This window comes from Pezoporus wallicus, unplaced genomic scaffold (assembly GCF_028554395.1).
Source record: "Pezoporus wallicus isolate ANWC-B61680 ecotype Strahan unplaced genomic scaffold, APGP_CSIRO_Pwel_v1 scaffold_7402, whole genome shotgun sequence".
Lineage (NCBI taxonomy): Eukaryota > Metazoa > Chordata > Aves > Psittaciformes > Psittacidae > Pezoporus > Pezoporus wallicus.
The window spans coordinates 4,550,051-4,563,308 of NW_026641037.1; the positions used below are offsets into that span (position 1 = coordinate 4,550,051).

Below are 13,258 nucleotides of genomic sequence, written 5' to 3' on the forward strand. Positions count from 1 at the left end.
TGGGCTGGGCTGGGGCGGTCCCGACCGCGGGGGCTTGCTGCGTTCTCCGCGAGTGCATGCATCCCCCGTCCTCTTACCTGGTGCTCCGGGGTCAGCCGTGTCTCTGGTCTCCGCTTGCAGATACCCAGCGAGCCCTGCGCCTCCTGGAGGAGTACCGCTCCAAGCTGAGCCAGGCGGAGGACCGGCAGCTGCGAAACTCCATAGAGCGTGTCATCAGTATCTTTCAAAGTAACCTTTTCCAGGCTTTGATAGGTAAAGGCTGACTTCTTTCCGTTTGTGCTTAAGCCGATCGTTTCTTGTTTGTGCTATCACTTGTAGCGTTAAGGAAAAAGAAAAGGTATTTTCCCCTTATGTTAGAAGCCACGTGCTTTTTGTCGTTGTGTTTTTGTTTAGCATAGTAACACACGTGCTATTAGAGAGCAACAGTTCGCTTGTTTCATGTACCGCCTTTATTCGAGTGTTTTTGACTAGCCCAAACTGCTTGAAACTGGTGCAGTTTTTTCTTTGACTTTTTTTTTGTCGATTACTTTAGACTGGTTTTCCACGTAACTGTTTGCCTGAAAATTTTCTAAGGAGTATTTTTTTATTATTTTTTTTTTTTTTTTTGGCGAGTCCGTATGTAACAGATTAATTAATGAGTTAAAATGATTTTAATGTGAAGTTGGATTCAGCAGATGTTCCTGAAGAAGAAACTCTAGAAACATCATAAAGCATGTATCTGAAGCGCAAAGTTAACTTTAAGAAGAAACTTCTGATGCCTCAGGGTATACTGCAATGATTTTTTTTTCCCCCTCCATGTTAAAGTGTAGTGAAAACACTGTTAATTCTAGAGAATTTGTAGTGCTTTGATTAAAATTTTCACACAAGTCTTGTTGTACTAACATGTAGCTTTTAATTTCCTTCATGAATGTCTGGGGGGAAGGGGGGAAGCATAAGTACAACTTTCAGAATTCTGACTTTATTTGGAAACTTCTGCAGGGAAGCCCTGAGCTGTATTTTCTCCTTGATTTTGATTGTTACTGCCTTTTTGACAGCTAATGGATGAAAGGGCTTTGTTAGTTTACCTTGGAGTAAAATTTGTCAATTTCTGCATGCTTGTTTTCTAACAGAGTAACCTGTGTCTGAATTGTACCATTAACAAACATTGTAGCTACATTTATTACTTGGCTTACTGCGTGGTTAATGTCATACAGGTGTGTATCTTACTTCATAGAACCACAGCCTAGAATCATAGAATAGTTAGGGTTGGAAAGGACCCTAAGATCATCTAGTTCCATGGACAGGGATGCCTTGCACTAGACCATGAATCTGTCCAGTCTGGACTTGAAATATCTTTTTGTGTTGTGACAGAAACACAGGCCAGGCAAGACATAAACATGCCTCCCTGCATGAGTGTTTTCTTCTGGATCATATATCTTAAGTAGGTTTTCGGAAGATGGTAATCTTGCTGTGTCTTTCTTATCGTGTATGTTTCTGAAAGGTAGCTGTGAAACTAGGTCAGTTACAGAAATCTTTTACTTGGAGGAGCTCTGTGAATTTCTCTTCAGTACTCAGTTGTCATTAACCAACTCCATCATGAAACGCTAGAAAATCTTTGTGGGATACATATGAAGAGGATTCACTATTGGTGATCACAGTGTTGAAGTCTTGTATCAGAAGCTTAATGTACTGCAGTTGTACTTTTTATTTTCACCTGGCAAACTTCAGTGTTGATTACCATTTTTCTTGTTCTGTGTGTGTACATGTGTGGTGTGTTTTTTTTTTAAATTACTTTGTTATTATTTAAAAAAAAAAACCTCTTGAAGATCCATGCAGTAATCCATTTTTCCCCTTCACTGAATAAGTTACCCATCTATTAGCTTTTGATAGTCTAACCTGCAAGACACAGTTTCTTCTCGTATCCACGTACGGATATTCATTGTTTTACTAGTAGCACTAAACTTGAAACAGCAGGCAGCCTCATGTCTGTTGGCTTTTCTGCAGGAGCGTAAAGCAAGCATGTGTTCCCTGAGTGGGCTACATGGCCTGTTTTCTGGTCTTGTTAGATGTTGCACGTTGCAATCATAAGACCCTAGTTTTTGTGCATACATAATGGGTGTCATGCTTTTTTTGGGAATATTACATTAACTTTGCATTTACTGGTTCAGTGTATAATTGTTTGTTACAGAGCGTATGCGTGTGTTCCCAAACTGCTTTTCTGAAAGGTGCTTAATGCAGAAGGTTAGTACTTCTCAAGCAGTTTATGCTGTCAGCTTGAGTCTTTCCATGGAAATACATCAGGGGAATTCTTGCTTATGGAAGGGTGCTCCTGGCTATGGTTTTCCTATAAACATCTTTTTATGTTGTGACTATTTCATGATGGGGGTAAAGAATTGGGGGACTCTGTGGAAAAGATGCAGTCTGGAGGATGGATGCAGTTACTGGAAAGACCTCGAGCCTGTTCCTACCTGTTGTTTTTTTATGAAGATCTGGGAGCAGACTGAATGAAGTATTTGGTTTTTCTTCAGGATAGGCTCACCTTGAATACTGCATTTCATGTTACTTTGTGGCTGATTAAGTGTGCCTTATAGAGAAGTTGTGATCTGTTCCCAACTTAAATACCTGATGATGTTCTGACAAAGTTTCAGGTTCAACTACCAAGTTATTTCTCCTGTAGATACTTCTTCCAGAAAGTGTGCTACTTATAGTTGTGGGTTGGTGTGTGTTTTCTTTTTTGTTTGGTTTTGTTGTGTTTTTTTTTTTTTTTAATAATACTGAAAGAGAACTTAATTCATTTATTTTCTGGTTTTTTTGTTTGTTTTGTTTTTAGTTTTTTTTTGTTTTGTTTTGTTTTGGTGTTTATGTATTTGGTTTTTCTGTTTGTTTTTTTTTCCAAGACCTGCCTGTTCTTGGTAGGTGAGAATGTTTGTGAAGGCTGCAGTCAGGATCTGCTGTCAACTTCATGTTATCTTTTGAGTATAATTTTTAACTTGGCAATCAAATGCTGTTCTTTCAAACAATAAATAGACATTACTTTATGCACAGAAATGTATCTTTGGGTTTATAATGGGGAAAATGAAATATTCCTTAAAACTACAGATTTTTTCAATATTTCATATTTAGGTACACATAAAGTAATTAAAGGTTACTTCTCCCTGAATTTGCATTTGGATGCTGAAAAGTAAATGATATTATTTTATATTTGAGCCCTTTTTTTAATGTTGTCCTCTCTTTTTAATTCTATCAAATTTTAGCTCAACAATCTAAAAATTTGACCTGTTTTTTAAATATGTAATTATGGCTTTAAATGATTTGAATTGGACCATTAGCCAGTCAGTGTGAACAACCACTGCTCTGAAATTGACATCACAGCAGTGTTACATCTTAAATAACTGTAAGAACTTTATATTAGTAACAAAATTGATAACCAAAGGTGGCTCCTTAAAACAGTTTGTGAAAAAGCCCATGGTATTTCCCACTGCCATTGCTTCAACCAGCCAAGTGTAATGATGTCTATGACTTTAATTGAATAGCAAGGGCCTGTAATTAAAATTGGCTTGAGAGTAGTGTCAGTTTTAGGTAAATTTCCCATTGCACAGGCTGAGAATTGTATGGTATCTTTTCTATCTTATAATTTCTTGGTTGTAGTTAAAATAGCTTGTTACTGATACTCTGATGATAAGAGAGGTGAGTCAGTTATTAAGACACCAAAGTAAGATATCCACATATGAAAGCATGAGATACTTAATTTCACTTTGGTGAAGAATTTCAGATTTGTCTTCAAACAGTGAGGTAACAGTTCTGCAGAGAAGTTCTGCTTCTAATTTAGGCACTTTTACCTTCTTGAGAAGGTACGGGTTCTTGTGAAGGTATAGATATGATGTATTTATCTTTTTGAAAATATAAGAGGAACATATGCGTGCATAAGTCTAGCCTTTCTGAGGGGAAAAAACCAGACTTATCTTTACACACTATCTTTTTTGTATACTTTAAGTCTGTTTTTAATGGGTTAAGTGCTCCAGTTGACCGTATTAAAATAGTCTTCTAAAATTATCACTAGTTATAGGTGGAAACATAAGGTAGTTTACTACTTTAACAATATTCCTTTTCCTGACAATAAACCTCCATTTACACAGGTGTCAGAACAAAGGAATTCTGAAAGAGTCATCTCTACATTCTCTCGGTGAAGTTGGCTGTGTTACCTTTCTTGCCTTGTCTGTCTTAAGTGATGGGACAGTTTGCATTATTGGAGTGCTGCAATGGATGGCTACAGGCTCTTCAGAAAGGATAGGCAAACAAAGAGAGGCAGTGGGGTTGCATTGTATGTCGGAGTGCATCGACTGCCTGGAACTTAATATTGTGAGAAGGTTGAATGTTTGTGGGTGAAGGGGGAAGGCCAACCAAGCAGATATTCTGGCTTCCCAGGGAGGTGAAGGAATTGCTGTCCCTGTGTTCAAAAACTGTGTACATGAGGCCCTCAGTGACATGGTTTAGTGGTGGACTTGGCAGTCCTGGGGTAAAGGCTGGACTTTATGATGTTAGAGGTCTTTGCCAACCTGGTTGAATCTATAATTCTATTTTTTTTTCCTATTTATTATTTTATAGCTATGCATATAGAGGCTTTTTGGTATAAATTGGCAGATCTGACTAGGGGAGCTTGAATGTGTTGAACTTCATATGTATAAGCAGTCTGATTTATTTCGCTTGGAGTCCTTTTGCATAAAGATCTGCCTTGAGAATTGTGCTTACACACTGGCTATTCCTAATGCTAAATATCCAGTGTGGGAATTTTGCAGAAAAAAATGTAGTGGTTTCAGTAATCCTGACTGAACCAAAGAACAGCTTGCCCCCGGTAACCATTAAGGTTTTTTTTTTTATCATAGTTTGGATTTGTGAGCTTTATGAATCGGACAAAATATTTAAAAAATGCTGTTAAGATGTTTTTACACACCAGAAAAAGAGGTTTGGTCTCTGAAATTTATGTAAAGTTGATGGTTGCGTTAAGGTAAATTCTTTGTTCAGATTTATCAGCAGCTTGACTGGGCTGAAACATCTAGGAACGTGAAACATACTCTTCAGCTTCCTTAGTGCGGTTCACACTGACTTTCTGAACTGAATTCACAAAACAACCATAGATTTCAGGCTGGGTCAGCACTCCTCAAAGTTGGTACCCCTCAAAATGGACTGACCACATTCCTGCTGTAGGTGACAAGTGGCCCCGTTTATCTGAGCAGTGTGTGGTGTCTCTAGATGTTCTTGCTCTTTTAGCTCCCTCTCAATTAGCTGGCATGGAAATACTTTCTGTGCTTGCTGGCTAAATTGAAATCAAACATGGTTAAAGCAAAAGCTTTTCATAACTGAAACCAAAAGTACTTGCTTTTGGTGAAAATTCAGTATCAGCTTTTCTTGCAGTGATACAGTTAGTTAATAGAGCATATGGCATGATGACACAGTTAACTTGTCAAGTCAGCCTAGGCCTTGTAGAGAATTTTAGTTGTGGGTATGTGTCACTGTGTAAGACTGCTCTTCAGTTAACACAGAGAAGACTACTGGGTGAACTGCTTCCCATTTCTAAGTGTCACTGAGGCCCCACTACAAGTTCCTTCAGATTCAGTTGAAAAATATTTACATTAAGAGTCCAAAAATTTTTGGTATCATTGGGCTTTTTTTATTACTACTTTTTTTAATTATTATTAAAGGTTAGAGAGAGTTGCATCTTCCGTTATATATAATGGAATATTGCATCTTCCGTTATATATTAGAGTTCCGATACTACTGGAACTATTGCAGATGCTAGACAGGGTATTTTTGCTTTGAAATCCTACCCTTACTGCATTTTTTGTGAATTTTTCTCCAGACTGCATCTTCTGTAATACATCTTTGCTCATTTGAGGCTGACACATCCATAGAATATAAATCTTGCAACTTTGAGGTGTTTGCTTTTCAGACAAGTTTCCTGATGATATACTGTGTTTATGCTTATTGTTGTCTCCTGAAACTTTTGCAAAGGTGGGTCAGTTTCAGAGAGACTTAACCTAGGGTTGTATTGTCAAAGTTAGTTGAGTACTTCATGTATTTTTGTTTATCCAGATGGAGGGAGGATAAAATGTTTTGGTTAGTGTCCAGATGATTGGAGTGTTAACTCAGTCTTTGTTAGCATGCTTCTGTTGTGTAGTTTGTCACTGCTTCGAAATGTCCCAGTTTTTGCAAGAACTTTACGTCTTCCCTGTCAAGGTACCTAATAATCGGTCTCATTGCTTCTCCTGTTTAAAGAACTACCTCTTGTTTTGTATGCAAGTGATGCAGTTCAGTAGCATGGAGAGTTTTGGGGTTGTTGTGTACTTGCTTTTTAAAGTGTTTTCCATGCTGTATTACATCTGTGTGTGACAGTGCAGTGTACTGAATTTTTGGGATTAGGTGCCGCTTCTGGTAGCCTAAAATAGCAAGTAAGACCAGTGTAAGTTGAGGAGCTACTGGTATGCAGATAAATAGTATTGTGGCAAAAGATTATCCTTGTGGTCATTATCCTGACTGTGTATCCAGTGTTGAATAGCTGCATTGTAGAATTTATCAGTTGCAGTATTCTCTTCACAGAGTCTCTATTAAAAAGGACTACTGACAAGAAAACTTTGTCAGTAAATCTGCTGTTCATTCACGGGCTGAAAAGAAAGTTGAAATTGGAATAATTGGTATAGTTTCCAGGTTCTGGGGAAAGTTTTTCTTCTATCCTGTTCTTGCTTCGCTTTATTTCCTATGTGCTTTTACCTGTTTTTTCCCTAGTTCTGATGCCTGTCTCCTCCCATGCTGGATATCTGGCTTTTCTCCTAATTTCCTTCAACATTTACTTCCGTACCTGGGTAAAGTACGGAGGAAAGGGGGAAAGCATGAGGCAGGATATTTGGCCTTAATCTTAGGCCTGCTTCCATGATGACCCCAGCAGCAAGGGCAGAACATCTTGTTTAGCTCTGCAGCTGAAATGCCATGTGCCTCCTGTGCATCTGGTTTCCTGTATTTTGCAGGATGGTGCTTGTCTTTATGCAGGTGGTGTGAATCTTTAGAGAAACTGAACTCTAGCAGCTGACTAGTCTCCTTGCACAGATGGCGTCCCGAGTTATAACTAGGCCAGATTTGCAAGAGTGTTAAAAGACCACAAAAGGTGTAGGGCTGGCACTAGAATAACCTCCTTAGCTTCATGTTCCTTCTTCAAATTAGGGGCAGCTCTAGAGCTCTTTGGTAAAGCTTTTATAGGAATCTTGTGCATGTGAGTATCTTCCCAGCCAAGTTCTCATAAAAGCTGAGTTATTTTGGCTTGAAATTAAAAAGTTGGTCTAAGACAGAGGTGCAGTAAGGAAAACGTGTGGAGAAACTGTGACAGCATTGCAAATTTAAGTCCTGTTTTCAGAAACATGGTTAGAATTGAGGTGCAGGAAATGTGCAAATGTTGCCACTAGTAGAGATACTGGATGTTACCACTAGTGGAGATGCGATGCTAGCCATCCTTGTATTGCTGACAATGTCAGATAATTACCTTGGAGCTTCTGAGCTTATTGTGGGTAGAGGAGACAGCACAAGCATCAGTTTCTTCTTAGCTGAGTTTAGAAGCAGCACACAGTACCTGTGTGAAAGCTCTACTTGGAATGTTGAGTGAACTCATCCTGAAAGTAGTTTCTTTTTTTTTGTTATGTCCTATATGGACACTCTTTGAGGCACATCCTACATATAAGATTTAACAGTAAAATTTCACTTGTTCCTGAGAGTTGTTTAGATCCAACTAAAGGCAATAGTAAATACATCCTTTAAAGAAAAATAGTATGTTATTCTAGTGGCTAATATGCAACTGGGGTTGAGGTATTTGTAGGGAGTGAGATAACTGGGAGTTCATTTGTAGTTTCAGTGAGGTTTTTTGTTTGTTTGTTTTTAGGCTTAGGTTGATGACTAAGAGAGCATGATGTGGTGTTAAAGTGAAAGGAGTCTGGAAGAGCAGAAGATTATTATGTCACTTTTTTGGCTGTGTGATGCCAACTTAGATTTATTTATTTATTTATTTATTTTGTTCCCTACCTTAGTTCTGAATGTAAAGAAGACCCTGTAGGTTTCTGGAGGAAAACTGGGAAGAGGCAACGTGCAGATATGGCAAGATGATTAGTAAGCAATGAGGAAAATGCGAATGAATAGTTTGGAAAGCATAAGTGGACAAACTGGCAAGGAGTTGAACATGTCTGACTGCAAAAAGCAGCTATAGGAATAAAAACAAACAACTAGATCCGAGGTTAGATGAGGGCAGTTTCAGTTGAGTGCAAATTAAGGAGCATTTGTGTTAGAAGTGGAAAATAGCATCTCTTGGAGTTTGAGTTTAACAAAGTGTATGCTGAAGGGAGGTTCAAAGTGTGGGACACAAGTTGCTGAAAAAAGTGGAAGGGCTGAGGATAAGTAGCTGGATGCTGTAGCTTGTAGCAAAGGGTACCATAGAATAGAACTTGTGTGGTGAGAAAGCTGCACTGCAACTTGTAACTTTCATTTGTAAGAAGTCTTTATTGCACACAGCAATAGTCTGTTTTTAAAGAAGAAATAAACCTTAAACAACAAAACCCCAAACCAAAATAAGACAACAAACCTTGAAAGGGGCTTTACATGGGTTGTGATGAGGTTGGTTTTCACTTTTCATAGTATGAATACAAACATCTATTTTTGTCCAGACGCACCAACCGTGACACAAGACATCCAACCGATGAATACACAAAGAGAATACTTTGTTGACTCTGGTCATTGTTTGGTAAATAGATATGAAGCTTTTCTTTGTATTTGTATTTTCTTGTTGATCATTAATCGTATACTTTAAATTTTGGTTTACTACTGTTAAATGGATATGGAGAAGAAATTTTTCTTAATATCCAGTCTAAACCTCCCTTGGCACAACTTGAGGCAATTTCCTTGTCCTGTCACTTGTTACTTGGGAGACTGACACCCCTTTGCTACAACCTCCTTCCAGGAGATAAGCAGTAAATTCCGATGAAATTTTAGTGATTCCTTCTATACCATAATATTAAAAGTCCAACATCAGCTACCTAAATAACAACATGACATAAAAAAATGCAGTGAGGTGCTTAATAATTGTTAGAAAGCCAGAGCATACTAAAATATGGGCAGGGAAGAACAGGGAATGGGAGACTGAGTGGTACAAGGGGTGCTTCCCATGGAGTTGTATGGGATTGATTGTTTCTTCTCACTGTTGTGTTTTCTTGAGGTTACTTTTGACTGCTAATATGCTCTGTGCTTTGTTCTTCAGTACGTTGTAGTTCCATATTACAATAGAATTTCTTGCATATACAGTCTGTTTTACATATGCTGGATGCTTGTTCTTTATTCTGTTATCCCTTAAACTGTTCATGCCAAGTTCACAAGGTTGATCTCCTTTGACCAGTAATTAGCAATTGGGTTGCTTTTAGCCTTGAGGTCTCCAATATCAACCTGTGCCTTTATTTTCAAGGCCTCTGCTGTCATTGTGTGCTTGGGTTCCTCTATGCAGCTTTTTGTTCTGGGGTCATAGGCAACTCGTTTTCTACAGAATAACTACTTGTTATGATTCCTATTAGCTACAGAAATACATACATACTTTTATGTATAATCTGTGTGTGTGCGTGTACTGAAGTACAGCTTTTTACTTGGCTTCGAACAATTGAGTGACGTAAACCCTATTGGTTTTACATACAAGTATATATGGAATGTAGAGAACATTTATATGCAAATTTATATATTTAAATATTTAAGTATTATTACTGTGTAAGTTGTGTGTATTTTATATATAAATATTTATTAAAATAGGTGTTACATCACGCAATCATCTGAAGCTAAGTGAAAGCTATTCAGATTAGGTAAGTCACCTGGTCTTTAGATAATTGCTGTTGGACAAGCTAAAACAAAGCTCCAGGTAGGCCAAGACAAGTCCATATGCCTGGTTATTAGCTTAGCATGGGGCTCATGGTCTGTTATAAGCAATGCCAACACCTTGTTTACAGGGTTACACCATTAGCTTAAGAAAATGCAGTTATAGGTATCTGATCTTTGACTTGCAAAGTTACTGTTATCAAAAGGTTCCTGCATAAGTGAATGCAGAGAAGAATTCTGCTCAGCTTTATTTTACTGGCTGACTATACTAAAATTACGTATTCCTTTCTATAGGAAAGGTGCATGTAGAGATCTTGCCTTGACAGATTTTTAGAACATGCTGATGTTAAGTTACCCTTGATTACAAGTGTACTTTATGAATATATAGCAAAAAATATCAGACACTCCGCATACCAGTAGAAATGGCAAGCAGAGGCCTTGTGTCTGATTACTAAGGAGCAGGGAAGAAATCTATCTGAAGGAATGGTGTCATGTTGCAGCTGGAATCCTTGTCCTCAGAGGCAGATCCTCTAGACAGAATTGTTGTAGGTTCTTGCAGTGCCGTCAAATACAGTTAATTTACAAGATGTTGTAAGAATTTGTTTGCTTCTGCAGTTCTGCTGCTCTTTCAGTTACTGTGTTGTAGATTTAGTAAACCTGGAACTCCCCTGTGAAGTTGATTTGGGTTTGAAATTATATTGGGTAGGTAACTTGCTTGTTTGCTTTAATAATGAGCAGTGTTAGCTTCTAGTGTATCACAATACTGGTGAATGAACCTATTCAAAGAACAGCTAAGATGAGTGGAGAATATGAGGTGAGAGGGAGCAGGGAGTGCACCAGCAACCTGCTTTCAGTTGGTCAACTTCTACTGTAAGGAATACTGAAAAAAACCACCGTGTTTGTCACGACTGCTTAGCTTTTCACACTACTAGTAAGTTAAGAAGAAAAGTTTCCTAAGAGTCCTCCTGTTCAAAACTGGTGGTCTGTCACTTGCTTTGTATAGACTTTTATTCTTGTTGCCATCCCACATATTGCTGATTTGGTCACTTAATGTAGTTTTACTTGTAAGCTGATATGATTCCAGGATGATTTTCTGTGTTGCCTATCATAAATCACTTTTTGTCAATTTGGCTTTCCTGAAACTTTTCCCCTATTATTTTCTAGTGTCAGTCAGCTCTTCTAGTGTTTCCCCTCTAGTTAGAAATGTTCCCCATCTGTGTTTTCCTTTTGTGTAATGTCTGATTTGAATTATTTTTCTGTAACTTTGTTTGAGCTGTAATATATCTTGGAATTAATGTGGGAGGAAGGGGCTGGAACATTTAAAAAACAAGAACGAAGAAAGCACATCTAGCTTTAAGAGGGAATCTAACCACAAGTATAACTAAAAAACCCCCAAAACAGCCCAACAAAAAAACTTAGTATTTTACTACCTGCTACTTGTAAGAATTAGGAAAATGTTAGAACTTTTCATATGCTAATAATGCATCCACTGATTAATGACTTAAGTAGATATTTAAGTGTGCTCATGTGATTAAATAATTTTGTGAGCTGATACATAGCAGTAGACCAGAAGAAGAAATATTTTAGGTTGAATGAGGTATGGCCTGAATTTCTGTCTTTAAAAAAATCCAAGTGTCTAGCACTTATTCTCTATAGGCCTAATGCACAGGGTGCATAGACTGCTTGCCTACACTCCTAAGTACTTAATGTTTTCATTCTGAATAGCAAAAATGTAAATAAATTTTAAAAAAGAATAGTGCATATTATTATATAGACACCAAGTTCCTAGAAACTTAAGGGATTTTGGAGCAAGTTCAGGATAAACAGAAACTAATACTCAGAAATAAGTAGTGTATATATTTCTGACATCTTTCAGTAATAAGCCTATTGTAGTGTTTTCCACAGAGAAGTGGAGAAGATGTTTGGGAAATAACATACTTTTTGAAACAAGTTATTCTGCAGTATGAGTAAGTGGCTACCTCCGCTGGCAGGGACTTAAAAGAACAGTAGCAGAATTGAGAAGTGGTGCCCTAGATTTCTGCTGCAAAACAGTTGCGCAAATAGCCCCTTCCCATAAATAATGTAGTGATCTTCCTGGCTTGGTTGCTGGTGATTGCAGCTATAGAATCAACTGAAAGCACTGCATATTTTAATATACAAAGTACTCTTGGGGGGGGGGGGTGATTACCTTATTGTTCTTGATTGATATATTACTGTTAATGCAGCTACAAGGCAAATTTGCAACTGAGGGAGCTAATGTGAAAGATGGATTTAAAGGCAATTTGTATCTCTTAGGCTGCTTTGCTCCTTTATATCTAGGTCACTTAACATCTTCAGCAACCCACACTGCTACTTCTTCCAATCAGCAGCGCTAAGAGCAAGTATAACTTTAAAAATTAATGTAAGCAGTTGATAGGAATTTGACTCTTGCTCAGGTAAAGGATACAAATGGAAAATGAAAATAGCAGTTTTCTGGACTAGTAGAGAGCAGGAGTGCAGTGTGTGTGTGTATGTTTATATATATATATATAAAAAAATAATCTAAGACTGGACCACCACCAACAGTAAGGCTTCTTTTATGTGCATTGTCTATCTTTTGTGGTGCAGGTCTATAAAAGAGTTAATTGCTATGTCTCTGCTATGACCCTGAACAGCTGTTGAAAACTACAAGATTTTGCAGTTCAGTGTCCTTATTTGTGCCTGGGTCCTATTTACTTCTTGGACCAACTGTATCTATATATTTGTCTTCTGTGAAGTTGGTGTAATTTACAGCTCCTCTTTAGCAGATTTATACCTCACAGAAGAGACTAAAATCTTTACAAGACAACTTCTTTGTCTGCCCTTTCCTTAGCCTGTAACTTTTCAGATGTCTTAATTTTATCTTTTTTAATTTGAGCGTTGATAGATGTGTTTATAGTTGTGGTAGCAAATTTCATATCTTATACTTGATAGAAATACCTTTGATGCTGCTTTAGATTGTGTTATTTTTATTGGTGCTTCATGTAGTGGATAGGATGTCAATAAAAAACCCTAATGCCACTAGGTATTTGTTCTACCGGAGTTTCCAGTTGAGTCTTCAGGGTTATAAAAAAAAGAAAAAAAGTGTTTATTAATTCGTAAGTATGACTTTTAATTCATACTGTTAAAAGTTTCATCCAAGTTGTGTTACTTAGGCTGAAAAAGCAGATGATGATATGTCCTGATCAATCTTCTTTTTCCTAATTTCTTGCAACTTCTCTCTTGGTGATGTCATCAGTATATGTATATAAAATGATCACTTTTATTTCTGTGGTCATTTAATTAAAACATGTACTGAAAAAAAAGACCTTCTTATACTACCCTTGAAGAGTAGATTTCAAATAACCAAAAGCTACGTTAACTGAAATTACACATA

At 37.5% G+C, this 13,258-nt stretch overlaps 1 protein-coding gene across 19 annotated transcripts in view; it reads left to right on the forward strand.

Annotated features, from left to right (window-relative positions):
* The window catches only part of DLG1 (discs large MAGUK scaffold protein 1), a 163,791-nt gene that overhangs the window by 303 nt on the left and 150,230 nt on the right, over positions 1 to 13,258 (forward strand). For all 19 annotated transcript variants that reach the window (XR_008973825.1, XM_057421725.1, XM_057421730.1 and 16 more), the window contains exon 2: positions 121 to 252. Coding sequence is in view for 18 of the 19 variants with exons in the window: in XM_057421725.1 (XP_057277708.1) it covers positions 121 to 252 (132 nt within the window). In the remaining variant the exon portion in view is untranslated. The remainder of the gene's footprint in view (positions 1 to 120; positions 253 to 13,258) is intronic.